The following is a 19,127-nucleotide window of genomic DNA, read 5'->3' on the forward strand; positions in this document are numbered from 1 at the left end:
GTTTCATTGTAAAGGTAAATAACGCTCAATGGGGTATTACTGCAATGTTTTGCCGCCAGAGTGCAGCACTAGTACACTTAGTAAACCATAGAATAACTTATACATACTAGGCCTTAAACAGTATTACAAGTTTTCACTATGACATTGATGCATTAAGACGGTTAGCTCACAGGTCTACCGCGAAACGCGAAAATCGAGATTTCGTTAAGACGAAACAGGAGCTGAGTTTTAAATATTTTAGGTAAGTAATATACCTGTCGCCTGTGTGGCGACTGGCGGGAGCATGCACAAAGCCGTGACGAGTGGCGAAAGACAGGGGAGGCCTTTGCCCAGCAGTGGGACACAATATTATAAAAAATATACCTGTCTCGCTAACGGAAGCGGCTCCTAAAACTAGTGCGGTAAGGACAAGGCGAAAAATCCTGCGCAAAAATCTCAAAAATCGAGGTTTCGAACTCAACTGTTTCCTCCTCCAAAACTTAACCAATCGTAACCAAATTTGGAAATTTAAATGATTATGAAACTATCTCTGTCGGACCGTTTTGCTTTTTTGGCTAATTGATATCAGTTTTGAATACTACGCCTTTCATTGCGGCATAGTCAATGAGGCCATTTTGGCCATTTTTGAAGGGCTCTAGGGCCTTAAAAAACAGAAATATCAAGAAAAGCAAAACGGTCTGACACAGATATTGACAATATTAATCTGTGTTGAAAAAAATAATTGAAAAGTTCTTAGTTCGCTGACATAAGAACTATGGGACATATATTGTTAGAATCCCCTGTTATCCTCCTAAGGCCCAGCCATACAAATGAAAAATTCAGAATTTGCCACTGAAATTTGAACCTTTAGTGCAGGGAATAGAGTTGATTTTGGTTTTGTTTGAAAATTGAACGAAACGAAACAAATGCGACTCTGTTCCAATTGAATATGATTAAAATTTCATCGAACTGAATAAGTACTATAGGAAGGACCTTGGGCCTTAGGAGGCTATATGCGATGGAATGTACTAACGATTGGTGATCCTTGTATCATTCTAATAAATATGGTTTAAGGCTCCTCTTCACGTTGGGCCAACGCCAACGCCAACGAGGGACGCATTTATGCGTTAGAGGGAGCAAGTGATATTGCTGTCTCATTCTACCGTATGGCTGCGTCCCTCGTTGGCGTTGGCGTTGGCCCAACGTGAAGAGGAGCCTTTACGAATGATCAGTTTGTTGTGTAGACGATGGTGAACTAGTTCAGTAATATCAAAGGTAATTAAATACCAAAAAAAATAATCAAAGGTATGTCGCCATCGCTCGAAAAGATGGAAACATATCTTCGGCCAAATCTCAAGTAGAGGTCGCGGTTTTTGATATTTAATAAACTTAACACATATCTGTGAAAGCAAAAGGATCAAATTTAAATGGCGTTCTAAAAGTTTTAAACATCTATCGAAAGATGACCGTAAGTTCACTGGGAATACGTGACTATATAATTTCATCATCATCATCAGTATTTAAGAGCTATGCACTTGTCGGTGGAGTAATCGCCACTCTTCTTTTTATGGGCCAGCCTTTTAACTCCCTCGTGCGACACGACAGAAACTTTTTCTTTTATTTCGCTGAGATATGTGAGCCTGGGTCTTCCCCTGCGTCTTTTCCCCTCAATCTTGCCCTCCAGGATGTTTAAAAGGAATCTGTCGTGCCGTATCAGGTGGCCAACCATCTTGCCCCTTCTGTTATAGCTCGTTTTTTTTAGCATTAGAAACAAGGTAAACAATCTTGATGAACAACACGTTTAAATAATTTTTAAGAAAAAATAACCGACTTCTATGGGGCCCGGTGAAAGATTATGGTAGATGGTGCACTATGTAGAAAAGGAGGTAAAACCAGTACCTACTTTCTAGTAGCATTTCGTTTCCGTAAGGGTCGTAGTTATCTAGCCTAACCTAACCCACTTCTCTGATAGCAGTTCGGTTCTGTGAGGATCGCAGTTCGAACCTAATCAAACCCACTTTTCTAGTAGCATTTCGTTTCTGTAAGACTCGCAGTTCTAACCAAACCTAACCCACTTTTGTTCGGTTCTGTGAGGATCGCAGTTCAAACCTAACCTAACCCACTTAACGGCGCATGCGGTGCGGTGTACGGGAGTTTGAGCGGGAGGGGTTTATTTAGTTTAGGTATCATAGTGGTTTTCCGGGTCAAGGTCCGGGTCTCTGAGTCAGAGTCCGGGTCCGAGTCCCGGTCCAAGTCCGGGTCCGGGTCCGAGTCCGGGTCCGAGTCCGGGTCCGAGTCCAAGTCAAAATCGAAATTCGAAATCACCAAACATGTACTATGCGTCGTTGAAGAGTTCTGTTCTGATCATCATCAGCAGTTCCACTTCATCAAATGCGACAGTTTTTAATGTAAATGCTTGATTTTATGATGAAAATACAAAAAAATCTATACGTATGCCTTTAAGATTTGAGGAGTTCCCTCGATTCCTTATGGATCCCATCATCAGAACTCGAGCTTGACAGAAATGTGGCTTAAAAACTAAACTTGCTTAATAAACATAACGAAGAGGACAAATCGCCAAACGTGAACTATGCGTCGTTGAAGAGTTCCGTTCTGATCATCATCAGCAGTTCCACTTCATCAAATGCGACAGTTTTTAATGAAAATGCTTGATTTTCTGATGAAAATACAAAAATCTCTATACGCATGCCTTTAAAATTTGAGGAGTTCCCTCGATTTCTCATGGATCCCATCATCAGAACTCAAGCTTGATAAAATTGTGGCTTAAAAACTTAACTTGCTTAACAAACATAACGAAGAGGACAAATCGCCAAAGGTGAACTATGCGTCGTTGAAGAGTTCCGTTCTGATCATCATCAGCAGTTCCACTTCATCAAATGTCACGTTTTTGAATGTATATGCTTGATTTGTTGATAAAAACACAAAAATCACCATATGTATGCCTTTAAGATTTGAGGAGTTCCGTCGATTCCTCATGGATCCCATCATCAGAACTGGATTTTGACAAAAACGGGACCAATCTGTATGCATATACATATAATCAAAAAAATAATTTTCAAAATCGGTCCAGTAATGACGGAGATATGGAGTAACAAACATAAAAAATAAAAAAAATAAAAATAAAAAAAAAACATACAACCGAATTGATAACCTCCTCCTTTGGGATTTGGAAGTCGGTTAAAAATACGGCAAATATGTAACAATTATGAATCTAATACGATCATTTATATTATTCTGATTTCGTAAGTAATAAGTAGTTAATGATTTTCGAAAAGCTTTTTTCAATTAAAAGACATGCCAAGATCGCTTACCTTCTTTCAAGTTCTTTCTAATGCTAAAAAAAACGAACTATAGCTAAATAATTTACTGTGAGAATAATATAGTGGGTGATAAAAGCACAGTATTTAGTGTTCTCGGACATATATGGTCGCTTCGGTCTTTGGCAACGTTTCCATTGCGCTATTTTGGCCGGTTGACTTTAACATAACAACGCCTGATCTCTATTATTAGGTAAGTCCGGTTTTGGGTTGTTACTAGTGCACAGAAGTGACGTTTTCATTGCTCGTTGCTGTACATGATATGCCGGAAAATTTATATGTATTTTAGGCAATCTATTTGGAGATTTTGCATAAAAGTTATACTTGGGTAGGTAGTGTAGGTACTCGTCGCCATCAGATATACGGGAGCAGCCAAGATGCTCGCAAATATCAGAACATGTCTCTTTAATGTCAAGGCGTTAGAGCGTGTTCAGATATTTTTGAGCACCTAACATAAATAAGTAAGCCAAAATCGATAATTTCTATTCATTTATTCAAAACTGGGAGGTCATCACACTTATCCTTAAAGATGACGCACATACGGAATTGTTCTCATTCCAATGAAGTTATCCCTACCAGGAAAAAAACTGTTCATCGGCATATAAGATGGATGGTTTATGAAATATGGCGGGAAAGCCATTGCTGGCTTGGTAGAAGGATCACAGGGATCAACAGCAGGTTCAGGACGTGCTGGCATTATCGGTATCTTTGGCAACTGAGGAACTACCAGTGCTATTTCCTCAACGCAGGGATCTTCAGGTTTAATTACGGTAGAAGATATCTCTACACGTACTGGAACCTTGGGTAAAGTAGGTAGCTCAGGAATAGGCATAAGTGGTAAGGGTTGAATGTGGTCCAGAATTGCAATAGGAATATCTTCAGGGCAGGGAGCAATCATGGGCTCTCTTGCGGGTAGCTCAGGCACTACAAAAACTGGCAATCTAGGTACTTGTGAAGTCACCATAGGCTGGTAGCTAACTTCAGGGGCCACTTCAATAGGCAGGGGCATAGGGACTGGCAGTGGAATATACTCAGGTACAGGTGGCATGGGAATCGGTTCGGGCATAGGAGATTCTATCCTGACTGGTAATTCGGGCATTACCATTGCTGGTAATTCAGGGGGTTGTGGAACTTCGATAGGCAGGTAATTGACTTCAGGAACCACTATTTCCTCAAGGCATGGTTCTGGGAGTGCTACGATCTCTGGTAAAACAGGCATTGCGACTGTAGGCAGTTCTGGAGCTTTTGGTAGTTCTGACATAACGGGTTCTGGTATAGCGGCTACGGTGGGCTCTTCAATCGGCATTGGCAGTGGAATATACTCTGGTGCTGACGCCTCAGGTACAGCAACTTCTACTCTGACAGGCAACTCCGGCATCACAAAAGCTGGCAATTCAGGAGCCTGCGGTATTAATATTGGCTGAGGAATTTCTTTAACAATTTCTTCGTGTACACAAGGTTCAGGTTCTACGATCTCAGGCAAGAAGGTCATTGTTAGTGGGGTAAGTGGGGGTAATGCTGGCGCTACAGGAATGTTCATAGCAGCCATTGCAGGTACCAAAACGGGTTCAACGACCGGTAGCGGCATTGGTGGTGGTACAAACTCCGGAACAGGGATTGGCTGATCTTCAAGACATGGTTCAGGCACGGGTACTTCAATCGCTGGGAGTTCAGGCATCACGAATGCTGGTAGTTCAGGGGGCTGTGGTACTACCATAGGCTGTTGCGGGATCGCAACTACTTCATCCAAACATGGTTCAGGTTGGGGAATTTCGGGGATAACAGGCATTATGACTGGAAGTGTGTTCGGTACCGGAATGTCCATAGCTATTGTTTCTGGTACTAAAGCGGGCTCGCATGGTTCGGCGATGAGTGAAGGTGTTCCAACCATCACAGGTACTGGGAACTGTGGAATCGGAACCCCCGCCAAAACTTGAGCTTGAGGAACAACCACGGGTTTTTCAGCTACAGGCAATGGCCCAATTTCGGGTGTGTCGTCACATTTCACGGCTGGTTGAATGTAAGAAGGAGCGATGTGTAGAGGGTAGTGTTCCTGGCTGCCTGGCCAAGCAGGCATGAGGATCATCTGGTAAGGGTGAGACTTAGGCCTTTGTATCACACGGCCGGATGCGACAGTCGCCGCGAGCATAAACAGTGTCACGGTCTTCGAAACCTGAAACAATTTTTAAAAAGAGATGATTTTATTTTGTTGTACTTTGTAATCTTTGGTTACAATTTGGCTAGTCTGAAGAATTTCTTATTCTGGGCGTAATAAATACGAAATCATAACTAGTTAGTCCCGAAAAAAATTTATGTAATTTTCCGTTGAGTATTAAACCAAAATAGCTTTTGCAATTAAGTATAACTCGAGGAAGATTTTATAGGACATACGGTGAAATTGCGCTTATACAGAATAAGGAACTTTATCTATTGAACAAATTATATCCAAAGGTAAAAAAAACCGGACAAGCGCGAGTCGGATTCTCCCACCGAGGGTTCCGTAATTTTTAGTACTTGTTATAGCGGCAACAGAAATACGTCATCTGCGAAAATTTCAACTGTTTCTATTTCAGACAGACGGACAGACGGACAAACGGATAGACGGACAGTGGAGTCTTAGTAATAGGGTCCCGTTTTTACCCTTTGGGTACGGAGCCTTAAAAAATTTACAAATATTTCAAATTCTAGAAAATACAGTAGGTAATGTTCTACACTCAATAACACAAAAATCTTCTTAGCACTCTCGACGTTTGACATTGTGACATATTTCTTTAAATTAGCGAAATATAAAACAAACTAATAAGTTAAACATTAAGAAGTAATCAAGCATCTGAAACTAAATTAAAACTTGAAAATAAGATTGATTTAAGAAAAGATGAAATTTTACCATGATTAGTGTACTTTGTAGACACAAGCAGAAGATGTTATGATCGATTAAAAAACTTGGAAGCAATTTATACTTTGTTTTTTAGATTATTTCGAAATATAGAATAGTGTAATAGTGAACCTGTGCAATTATTAATACTAGATCGAGTATTTAAGTAAATAAATACTTAATATACTATTTATCATATTTGTTCTTTAACGACGTTGCCTATACATTAGCGTATCTTGATACCTAATCGAGTAGTTAAGACGTTAGGGTTCCGTATCCAAAGAGTGCCAACTATAGGAGCATTACACGGGCTGTCCCGTACAAACGCATTTGATTTCCTGTGTTGTGACTTTTTTTTCGGCATTTAAAGCAGGCGATTATTTTTCTATGCATATGTTTGACCATTTGTCATAGAAAAGGAAACTCTTATACCTGCAAATCTTCAGAATATCGCGTTTGTACGGGACAAACGGTAGACAATTTCATGGAATGCTCCTATATATCAATAATCGGAGGAAAGTGAAATGTTCACTACGAGTATAGCAGAAAAGACAAATGACGAATTCATTTTAGTATAAGGTGGCCAGTTATTGAAAGGTGGCCAGTTATTGAAACCTTATAATAATAATATTTTCTCAAACATGCAATGAAATATTGATGTTATGTTCCTTATAATAGGCTGCGAAGTATGACGTTTCAGGTGCGGCTAGGACAAAAGGTCGTTAATGGAATTTCATACACATCTTGCAGGCCTAGGCCGGCAAAGTCCTCTTTTTTAATTTTCATTTCACAGATATTTGTGACACAGCATCGTGGCATTCATCCATTAAAAAAAACTAGAGGCAGTATTTGCTTTATGGTTCGTAATGACACTCTGCCACTACGCGTAACATAAAAAAAAACAAAAAACAATGTTTGCTATAACTTGCAGTTTTATTTGTATAAAATCAACATGAAATTAATAAATAATACATTCTATAATTTTGTAATTTTAAATTATAAATTTAACTACACAAATAAAAACATTTAAAATATTTAATCTAAACGTTAGCGGAAAAAGGTCTACTCAAACACGCGTAGTTATATTTTTTAAATTGTTATGGAGGTAAAGTTGAAAAATATTCATTCTGTTTTATTGGATTTATGGTGCGTTGTTGATTTTTTGACTTTAATATGAGTTCCGACGAAATAATGAAATTAATATTAATTGTAATCGTAGGTGTTGGAATTGGCAGCGTAAGCAGAATTGATTTTAAATAAATAACCGCCAAGTAAAGACGAATATATATGGTTGCTTATGGCAATTTTATTATTTGAGAAACTAAGAAAAATGGCTTACAGTTTATTAGAAACAGTTTTGTGGCATATTTTAAATGAATGTAACTACAAATTCGTCAACACTGTGGAAATTATACTTATTTACTCTATGCGTAAAGCAACGATGTATGTGAAACATGATATCAACATGAAAGACTATGTAAACTTATGTGACGAAAACGACAGTCAGACGGATACAAGGCGAAAAAATCAAAGATACATGAAAATATACGGGTAGTAATAATACACGACTCGTGTAAAACATACGCCTGATAATGATATAGGTACGTGTTGGTTATATTTTGGGTGTAGTTTACTTTTAGTTTTTTCTATAAATAAAACTTGGGTTTCGTGGATTTTTTATTTTATTTATTTCATTGCATGTTTGAGAAAAGCACTATACATACCTCGGCGGGAAATGGGTTGCCCGCGCTCAGACCTATCCGGCCTCGCTTCGCTCGGCCGTCTATATGTCTTCGGCCGGCAACACCTTTCGTCCCGGCCTCTGTAGTAATGTACTATTACTAAAATAATATTTATAGGAGAACATAATTCATTTTTAGTTTAGGGCGGCCAGTTAGGTACTAAATGTGGCCAGTTACTGGCGAATTACCCTACACCTTATTATAAAGTCCCCCGCCGCGTCTGTCTGTTTGTATGTTCGCGATAAACTCAAAAACTACTAAACGGATTTTTGTGCGGTTTTCACCTGTAAATAGAGTGGTTCTTGAGGATGGTACCTATGTGTATTATTTTGTGAACCCTTGCGAAGCCGGGGCGGGCGAGGCGTATAAGTATTTAAATTCACACGCACGGATCCGTGTCTAAGCATACGATGGGTGCCTATATCATTTTAATTCTAATTTTAATAGAATCCGTTGTTATCCTTCTAAGTTCTATCTGTTACATTTGTTTTGTTACGTTCAAACTTCTAAACAAAATATCTTCTGTTTCGTACACTGTAAATTCATTGACAAATTTTGTTTTTATTTCTTGTATGGCTTCTAAAGGAGGCTATTTATTCTATTGAAAATGCCGAATGTAAGTAGCGAAATTAATAAAAATAATTTCGAAACGCACGTCTTCCGCCCATAAACAATAAATATTCGGTTCTGTCAGTCTGTTCGCGAAAAATATCTCGTATACACATAACCCATGTTAAAAACATGGTTTTTAACATGTGTAACATGTTAAAAACTCTTCTTCTTCGACCTAGCGTTTTCCCGGCCTAGCGCCAGGGTCCGCTTTCCTGCTCAGTCTTCTCCGCTTTGCCCGGTATTCGGCATCCTCGGGTGTGAGATTGTTCTCTCCCATGCCCGCTGTCACGACGTCCAGCCAGCGCTTCTTAGGCCTACCGCGTGATCTAGGGCCTTGGACAGTAAGATTGAGGCATCTATTTCCGATGTAGTCTACCGGTCTGCGTGTTAAGAACATGTTAAAAACTAAATACAGAAAATAAAGAGACCTTTTGGAGAGATTTCTTTTGGGTGCTAGTACTGGCGTAAGACAAAGACAGTATGATTATCTCTGTTTACGTTAGAAATAAGGCAGTTTTGGCCATGGCTCATATTACAGGCCACACCCGGTAAACATACAAAGAAAATTTAATTCAGCATTTAACGGCATTAATTCTTAATTCAGCAAGTGCGGAACCCTCAAAAAGCTTGTTCCGATGCACATGACCAGAGTATTAATAACATAAGTAATTGTTTTATTCCATCAATGTATTTTTAATGAACTGAGTTCAACTGGTTTAAAATTAATAAAATTGAGTCACTATTGTCATTATTTCAATTAAAACAAATATCAGATAAAATATTATCAGACCTATTATAATTTTAATGTTGTTATCAAGACATCGTTAATAATAATAACCATAACATTATATTTTCTTCTTAATATGTGCTTTGACGGCTGATGTAGATGGCGTCTGACAATCCCCGAAACATATGGCGCACATTTGAATTTACATTCTACAATTTCCCGATTAATAACTTTATGATATTTCATTGATAATAATATTATAAAAGCCCGATACATAGGGTACCTATATCAGCAATTACTAGCCACCGGTTAATAACTAGCCACCATATACTAAAAATAATTCTATTCACCTACAAACAGAATTTACGTTTGTATGAGGTTTCAATAACTGGCCGCCCTTCAATAGCCACCTTATACTAAAATGAATTTTGTTTGTAGGTGAATAGAATGAATTTTTAGTGCCCATTAATTGACTAACTACCCTATAAATCCTATGATATATAAACCTATAGCTATATCAATGTTTTTGTCAGTTGCGCCGTGTCGTTAATTAGGTACTTATGATGTAAATGGAAACAGAATCTCTACTTACAAGTGTTTTAAATCTGTCTGCAGCAAGTTTATATTACACTAGAACACATACAAACTCACGTCTCCTGCTACAAGAAATAATAAACAAGGAGATATGTAAAATTCGTCTGTCCATCAACTTCATTACCTACGTGGGTAGAAATCTATTTTAGATATTTTATTGAGTCATGCATTCTTTGTGAGTAATTATTTTTGTTAGCTTTTTTTTTAGAATTCCGAGATACAGGTATTTTTAAACTATCGTAAACTTGCTAGACGTTCCCTGTCAGGCTGTCATACCAAACATTACCTGGTTTGAAATTTAGCAGTCAGTTGTTTTTGACTTTTACTTTTTTCCTTGGGCAGTTTCAGATTACCGTTTTTAGGGTTCCGTACCCAAAGGGTAAAACGGGACCCTATTACTAAGACTCTGCTGTCCGTCCGTCCGTCCGTCCGTCCGTCCGTCTGTCACCAGACTGTATCTCACGAACCGTGATAGCTAGACAGTTGAAAATTTCACAGATGATGTATTTCTGTTGCCGCTATAACAACAAATACTAAAAACAGAATAAAATAAAGATTTAAGTGGGGCTCCCATACAACAAACGTGATTTATGACCGAAGTTAAGCGACGTCGGGCGGGGTCAGTACTTGGTGGGTTTTATTTTTGCCTTTTTGCATTATGGTACGGAACCCTTCGTGCGCGAGTCCGACTCGCACTTGCCCGGTTTTTTAAGCGCGTATGAGCTCGTTTTTGAAAGAATGTGTAGGCGCGTAGATATATGCGCGCCTTTTGTGAAATGTTAGCGCTTGCATGTGTAAGTGTGTATGCCGAAACAACCATACGGTCTTAATACCATTACACACATAGAAAAATAAAACACTCATGTGAAGTCATGTGAAACCGCTCAAGAAATATAATGACAATAAATAGTAATAAGTGCGCGCCTTCAACGCCTGGGTAATGCCCCTACTCACATACTCCTTTGGCATACTAAGGTGGACTCAGACCGAGCTGGACGCCCTGGATCGGAGGGTCCGATCACTGCTCACCACACATCGCATGCTACACCCACGCTCGTCAGTTATGAGATTGTACATCCCACGTAAGTGTGGAGGCCGAGGCTTCCTAAACGCCAAGGATCTCCACAACCGTGAGGTGTACAGTCTCAGGAACGATTTCCTTAACAACGAGTTTGGGGTGCATCGTGATGTGGTGGCAGTAGATAGGAACCTGACGCCGCTCTCCTTGGCAAACGAGAACTGGCGCAAACCTGTGGTACTAAGTACTGCGGATCGCAAGGCGGCATGGGAGAGTAAGGTGCTACACGGGCGGTTCTACAAGGCCCTCACGGAACCCGATGTGGACCTGCTCGCGTCGGTGAACTGGTTACGATTCGGGGACCTCTTCGGAGAAACCGAGGGTTTTGCCTGTGCAATTGCAGACGAAGTGATGATGACGAACAATTATCGGAAATATATCCTGAAGGACGGTACGGTCGACATTTGTCGGGCATGCCGCCGTCCCGGAGAGTCACTCAGGCATATCATTTCCGGTTGTTCTCATCTTGCTAACGGCGAGTACTTGCACAGACATACTCTCGTAGCCAGGATTATTCACCAGCAACTTGCTCTTCTATATGGCCTTGTGGACCGCGAAGTACCGTACTACAAGTACTCACCTGCACCTGTTCTCGAGAATGGTCGTGCCACGCTCTATTGGGATCGATCTATCATCACTGACAGGACTATTGTAGCCAATAAGCCTGATATTGTGATAATAGATCGTTCGCAACGTCGGGCCGTGCTCGTTGACATCACCATCCCCCATGATGAGAATCTCGTAAAGGCCGAGAAGGACAAGTGCAGTAAGTACCTAGGCATGGCTCACGAGATAACCGCCATGTGGGATGTTGATTCGACGATCATTGTCCCGATAGTCGTTTCAGTGAACGGTTTAATAGCAAAGAGTCTCGACCAACATCTTGAGAGACTCTCGGTAGGTGGTTGCATCAAGGGACAGATGCAGAAGGCGGTGATCTTGGACACGGCGCGGATAGTCCGCCGGTTCCTCTCTCTGCAGCCCTGACCACCGGTAGCTTGGGCCTTGCCCCGCTGCTGGCGGCACCCTAGGTTAGGTTTTTTATAATGTGTTTATATGTATTTTTTATTGTTTTGTGTTTTTATATTTTACTTTTATATACATATTATAAAAACCTAGCCTAAGAAAAATGATGAATAAAGGAAAATAGTAATACAACAATAAGTAGTAATAGTTTGGTTTTTTGTGTGTGTTTTTTTTCAATGATTGTTGGTGTTTTTGTATTTTATGCCTATTTGTATGGAATGTGTATTTATAGTTTTGTTGTGTATTAGTTTTATGATAAGTGATGGAGGTTAGATTAAGTACCTAATATTGTTTTAGTTATTGTATTTTTTGGACTAGTTGTAGATATATGTACCTATTTATATATTAGTTTTATATAATCTAGTGTAATGACTATTGTGTGGCTGTAATATGTTGGACTATGTGATTATCAATAAATAACAATAACACTATTGGTCCAAACCCAAACTATGTTCTAAATCCTATAACATCCAATTCAGGTTAGGAAAGCAGTGTGTTAATAGTCTAATACTTAATCGCTGGCCTAGAAACAACGCCCCAATACCATGGCAATTCTTATGCCATAAATATGAGAATTAAGCCAATTGGAGCCAATTAGGATAATATTGGTCAGGCCTCAGGGGAGAGGATGCGGGGTATATCTAGTATACGTTAAATAAAGTCGATGCTTATAAGGGGGCATAGGCGTACCCTGCATTTTGAAAGGGTGGGGCAGAAGTATGGTTACGTGCCTTAATTGTTCCTAAAAATTTTTAGCTTCTCGACAGACCACAGACCAGGGTGGGGCAAGTTGCCCCACTTGCCCCACCGTGCGTACGCCTATGTAAGGGGGCCCACAGATTACCAGTTCGCCGGACGATATCAGCCTGTCAGTTGTTCGGAACTGTCACCTTTTGCGTTTAACTGCCAGGCTGATATCGTCCGAGAAAATATTTAGGTAAGTAAGTAATATACGCAGTTACTTCTGATGTCAAAATCAGACCTCAATAGTACCTGTCCCAAATACGTTTCACCATATTCAACATAAAGGACTGACTGGCTACATAAATATTAATATTCACGCGAACCAAACATTGCGTACGTTCCAAATCTCGTCCCCATTCCGAAAAGAGAGCATGTTATACTTGAATTATTAAAAAGGTAAGTGACCCCTCACCTACGTAGTTACCTACATATTCCCTCAAAAATACCGTAATATCACAAAAGAGATAGGTACAGAAATCAATCTACATACAAAGCGCGCTCGAGCAACGCACACATAGACACTGCTCACGGACACGATATCTCGGACCAGTTGGGACCAGTGCGAGCGCGAGTGCCATCCGCTTGAGACACGCGTCTGTGAACTTTTTTGTGCAATAATGGAGAAACAAAACAAAAAGTTATTATAACTGTACAGTGGACGGTTGTTTAAATTCATCATTAACCGGTGAATTGTCGTTTTTTAAGCTACCAGTGGTTTCAGAGAGAATGCGTATGCGAATTTATTACATTGTACATGAGAATGCGAATTTATTACACTTTAAAATATAATAATCGTGCATTTCGCCTATCTCGAAATCATCGCAAGATATTTTCTGTGGCAAATTTGTAATATAACAATGACATTTAAAATTAAAATAGCTATTTGAGTTATTAATGTTATTATTAATTTATATTTCCATTCTTCCCGTTTCATCCTCAACAATAAATCAAACAACTAGATACCAGATACGATACGATAGATACGAGTGCCACTACCACGATAGTTTTTTGTGCATAAGTCATGCATAGTTCGCAACAATCGCAACCCTCTAGGGCGACCGCCGAGCGTAGGTATGAAAAGTAAAGTACATACATGTGATTGACTTCTGTACTTATCTGTTTTGTGGTAATATTGTCACCCAATTCGCCAGTCCACGCATTTTAAATAACTGACCTTTATAGGACTTTATGCCGTTGTAATAAGGTTGACTATTCGTCGTTTAACAGTATGGACGGTGCATGCATCACCTGATTGCGTCTATCAGAAGCTATAGGGAACGAATAGGGGATATTGGTATATTGATCGGTTCGGTGATGCTCCTCGCGAGTCGTGTTCGCCTGGTACTTTCCGAACGGCTGTCCATTATCGACGATTGCCAATACCTTTCCAATAATGTTCAATACCCTCCCTTTTGGTTAGGCTTATATATCATGGGGCGAAATACTTATACAACTTCAATAGTTTATTTTTGGCTATGGTACCATTGGTGCTTATTAATATTATGTCTCAATACTCAATTTCTCAGTCTCAGTAGACCTACAAGTGCCTACCTATGTTTAATTATAATTTAAATTACTTAATTACCGATTCATAATAAATAGCAAATAATTAACATATCATGATATTATTGAACGCCGAGCCTTTGATTTCTTAAGAAATCTTTATAAAATGTTAATGCGAAATTAAGTCAAGCAAGGTGAGGAGTTTCAGCGCTAATTCAGCAATCGGCAACACAAAGCATTTTCCTACCCATCAAATTTAAACAACCATACCTGTATTTGTCTACGTGACAGCGTGATAAAACGGATATTATGGATCCCTTTCTATCCCGCAGAGTTAAAAAGTGACAGTTGTTTTATCACGTCGATAAATGTGGATAAAGCGATCCCATAATAGGCTTGCTGAGCACGTCATACGAGGGGTGCCGTGGGAATGACACATCCTACCGCAACATGCTGCCCTGGTACCGTCGAAGAAGTTTCTTCCCGAATTTCTCACGCTTCTATCCTATTTTACAAGACGTAAAAATGACTAGCAAATTCAAACCGTATTTCTTTAAAAATAAAATTTACAATTCAATTATAATTATTATAAGACGACAAGGTTGGACAGGTATCTTTCATTTTACAAAACGGAATAGTCCCCTATTATTCACTATTTTTTGGGTTTGGTTGGTTTAAAAAAAGTCTTCTTCATTCATAATTTGCATCATTAATCTTGTCAAGTTGACATTGCACTATAATTTATTAGCGTAAAATTCATACCAAATATTTGAGTCTAGCAAGTCTCGAAACAAGTCTGACCCGATTGTAGGCACTTGAGACTGAGCAGGTCGGTGTAATATTTAAATATAGCTTGCTAATTATTTTACGATCCCCTAAAGTTGGCACGTGTAGGGATTTTTAACGGCAATTAAGGCAAAAAAAATATCACGCCAAAAAAGGTATTGGCAGCTTCCTTTTTTTATCGCTAATCCTATTTGTTATCATGATGTATTAAATAAGTGGCCTTGTGACCTTGGTATTTATATTTACCATTATTAAAAAATATTACCCTCCAAATTCGAAGTCATGGCAATACGAGTATGTAATAGATGTGTGTATGTTTAAATACTAAAATACATAATTGTCCATTTAATATTCAAAGATACATAAGTTAATTAATTGATTAAGATTGATAAAAACACAGATTTAAGTTAAATTAATTTATCGTTTTCAATGTCATACATACACATTTAGTACTCGTACAATTACAGGGAATCACAAAAATCCTAAACCCGCCAGGCAAGCAGTAATCAAACTAGTCTAGGTAATTAAAACCCAATTTAACTAGATTTGTTTACAAAAGTAATTAACTTTTATTACAAATAAATTTATTACTTTTAAAGACCGGTTCACAAAAACCCGTCGCCAAATGTCTTGTGTGTTCAGTACTGTACAGTCTTACGCCCTTGTAAATGTAAATCTACCTGTAAATCTTCATAAACATTAATCCAATTCAAATTAAATTTGGAAACCTTCCATCGACGGCCGTTCATTAATTTTTTTAACCATACTACAAACCCTCTTTAGATAACAATGAAATTACAACTCTATTTCTTCGCTTTAGAACTGAATATTAAATGTCTCTATTGACTGGTAAGATAGAGACAACTAGACGGTTCCCGTGTCCGTCTCTGTCTTCGCCGCCGTTCATTGACCGGCTGGCATTCGATGGGATCGTTGGAATGCGGGTATTGCGGGTACCTCCTGTGGAATTATGAGCGCCTAGTATTTGTGGAGGCTTGCAGCAGTGGCGCCTGTTTCAGAATCCCACGATTGCCATTTGAGTTTGCATGCATGCATGCATGCATTTCTTCTTTTCACAATCACCCTGTAAAAAAATCAAAATTTTGTAACATAATGTTTTACGCGGTGCAAGTGTTATTTTAAACGTCAAACTTCTATGAAATTATGTCGTATAAGTATCACTTGCGCTGCGTATATGCTAATCAAAAGACTAGTCGATAATAAATGTTTGAACCATAACCGAAAAAACTATCGACTAGATACTGTAATCCAGTAAATTTGTCGAATTTTGTAACCTGGCTATTTTGCGTCAAATCCGGTAGTTCTGATTTTTTGCAGGCTTGTTTATGATGTTGGCCCAATGAATAATCCAAGTTTGTGACCTCGAGCGCCGAACGCAACTTTGTCAAAAATCTAATAAACCGCAATTTTTTTTAGATTTCGGCGATTATAACCCTAACAACCACCGCCACGTTCTACAAAATATTTATTTTTAATAAAAAAAAATTTTTTTTTCAAAAAAGGCACATAAATTACCTACCTAACCCTTATATTATAGCTAAGAACTGATGTAAAATTATAAAATTTTAAAAGGCTTTATCTCGGAAAATATTAGATGTACAGAGATAATTCTAGTTTCTTATTGTAGCAAATTTAGTCTACTTTAAAAACGCCCTAGGAAGTTACTACCAAAAACTAGTACTTAGGGTTATAATCGCCGAAATCTAAAAAAAAAATGCGGTTTATTCGATTTTTGACAAAGTTGCGTTCGGCGCTCGAGGTCACAAACTTGGATTATTCATTGGGCCAACATCATAATATGATATAGATATATGGATAGATATATGGCGATCGCCGTCGTGAGCGGTCGTGTCATCTAAAATTCTGAATTTATTTTAAATAACAAATATTGTGTAACTGTGTCAAACCAACATCAGCACTTTTCAATAACTGTGAATTGTACACGTTTTGCAAATCAAAGTGTGTAATGGGGACAAAATTACGTAAACATGGCAGACGCATTTAATAGAAGTTCTAGGACTGTAAGGACCCCTCCTCCCGAAGGAAGACCTACGAAAACGGACCCGATTGTGCCTTCTCCAGCACCTACAGCGCAGCCCACGTCAGTTGATGTGGTGTCGACCAGTGAAATCCAAGGTTGGCTATCCTCGATAGAACAATGTTTGAACGAAATATGCACCATTGCCAATGAAGGAAAACTAAATGCGGACCAGAAGCTAAGAATAAATAAAATAAGCAGGAATGTGGCAGGTGGAGTGTCCCAGCTCGCCGTGCAGTACCAGGCAGTCAAGCAGCAAATTTTAGTCAACAATGCCCATCTTAAAGCTTTGTCAGAGCAGAACAACATTCGAGAACAAATCAAGGAGCTGCAGCTCAGTCTACAAGTTGCCCCTAAAATAGAGACAAAAGTATCTTTCGCCGACAAAGTGAGAACAGGTAACAACTCATCTGTAGTACCTATCAAGACCAACTCTATTGTAATTTACCCTACGGAGAAGGACAAGTCTAGCGAGGACACCAAAAAACTTGTACAGGACCTGATAAAACCCGAAGCCCTTAAACTACATGTTCGCGGAATGAGAAAAACGAAAAACGGAGGCGTTATTATAAATACCGACCGCAAGGACGACCTAGAAAAGTTAAAAGCATCCCAGCAGCTTCAAAAATCGGGATTGAAATTGGAAGAAACTACCAAAAGGAGACCCAAAATTATCTTGTTAAGCGTTCCCTCGAATATCACAGAAAACGAGGTATTTGATTGCATTTATGAACAAAATATTGTAGATCAGCATCCAAATATTTCTAGAGAAACTTTTATGAGCTCGATCAAGCTAAGCCATAAATCTGGCAAAAAGGACCTAGCCACATGCAATTATATATTAGAGTGCTCAGCCGAAGTAAGACGGACACTCATTCAACAACAGCGCGTATTCATCAACTGGACTTCCTGCCCTGCACGAGATTACACTCTCTTGACTAGATGTTACAAATGCCAGCTCTACGGACACTCTGCCAAGTACTGCAGGGAAGCTGAATCCACATGCAGCCACTGCGGATTATCAGGACACACCATCAAAGAATGCACCAAACTGTCTGAACATCCGAATTGCGCTACGTGTATGCGTTTCAAAAAACCATCAGACCACAAAACCGGAGATGAGCAGTGCCCAGCGAAAAAAAGTGCCCAAATAAGACATTTAAATAACATAGACTATGAGGGCCCCTAAAACGCCTCACTACGTATCTCTAAAAAACTACCTATTTTGTTATTTATATTGTCAAAGTTGAAACGTTTTAATTCACTGTTATTTACCTATGTTTCTTGTACTAATATCATATTTATTGTTTTAGCACAATAAGCACCTAACTTACACTACATTGACCTAATAACACGAAATACCTAAGATACAAGTATTACTTAGTTTAGGTATTGATGTTAAACAATGTTAGAGCCAGTTACAATTTCTGCTTACAAGATCTTTTATTTTATGTTTACTTTTCTAAACCACTGTGATTGTACATTTATAATATTTAAGTAACTATTTAAGCGTATTATGATTGTTTTAATTTTTGGATATTTTTCAATGAAATAAATTTTATCTTATCTTTATCTTTATCTTTATAAACAAGCCTGCAAAAAATCAGAACTACCGGATTTGACGCAAACGCAAAATGTATAATTTTACTGTATTATAAAGCGTTACTGTGATAATTTTGAGGTTCATACGAACCGTGATATTCCTCTTAATCCGTTACACGTAGCGTATGATATTTCAATTGAAAATGTAATACATATATTATGTACAGTCGGTGTCATAGAAATCTGAAGTCATTTTGTTGCAAAATTTAGTCTGCTATTAGTCATTAATAGAAATATTCTCAAAATTCTAAAAAGATGCGAATATTCCACGGCTTTTCAAGTCTCGGAGTAATTAACAATGGAGCCGTCATTAACAGGCGTTCCCCTCTGTCGAAAATAGGCGGCCAATGGTCAACCACATGTCAACCATATGTATAGACTGAAGTTTATCTGACATGACGTATACATTTGATGTGCCCCTCCCCCGCAAAAAACGGCAGACTATTTTGTACCGATAATTTT

The 19,127-nt window shown here is 38.7% G+C and overlaps 2 protein-coding genes across 2 annotated transcripts; one reads left to right on the top strand and one right to left on the bottom strand.

The window, feature by feature from the left end:
• Nucleotides 1-3,840: 3,840 nt before the first annotated feature.
• LOC134674881 (uncharacterized) lies at nucleotides 3,841-5,403 on the bottom strand. Its single transcript, XM_063533036.1, has one exon. The coding sequence runs from the start codon at nucleotides 5,401-5,403 to the stop codon at nucleotides 3,841-3,843; it is 1,563 nt and encodes a 520-aa protein (XP_063389106.1).
• An 11,511-nt stretch (nucleotides 5,404-16,914) lies between these two features.
• Nucleotides 16,915-18,407, top strand: LOC134674640 (uncharacterized). The gene has a single exon (XM_063532760.1). The coding sequence runs from the start codon at nucleotides 17,014-17,016 to the stop codon at nucleotides 18,250-18,252; it is 1,239 nt and encodes a 412-aa protein (XP_063388830.1). The 5' UTR covers nucleotides 16,915-17,013; the 3' UTR covers nucleotides 18,253-18,407.
• Nucleotides 18,408-19,127: the final 720 nt, after the last annotated feature.

The sequence above is a fragment of the Cydia fagiglandana genome, chromosome 20, assembly GCF_963556715.1.
Source record: "Cydia fagiglandana chromosome 20, ilCydFagi1.1, whole genome shotgun sequence".
Classification (NCBI taxonomy): Eukaryota; Metazoa; Arthropoda; class Insecta; order Lepidoptera; family Tortricidae; genus Cydia; species Cydia fagiglandana.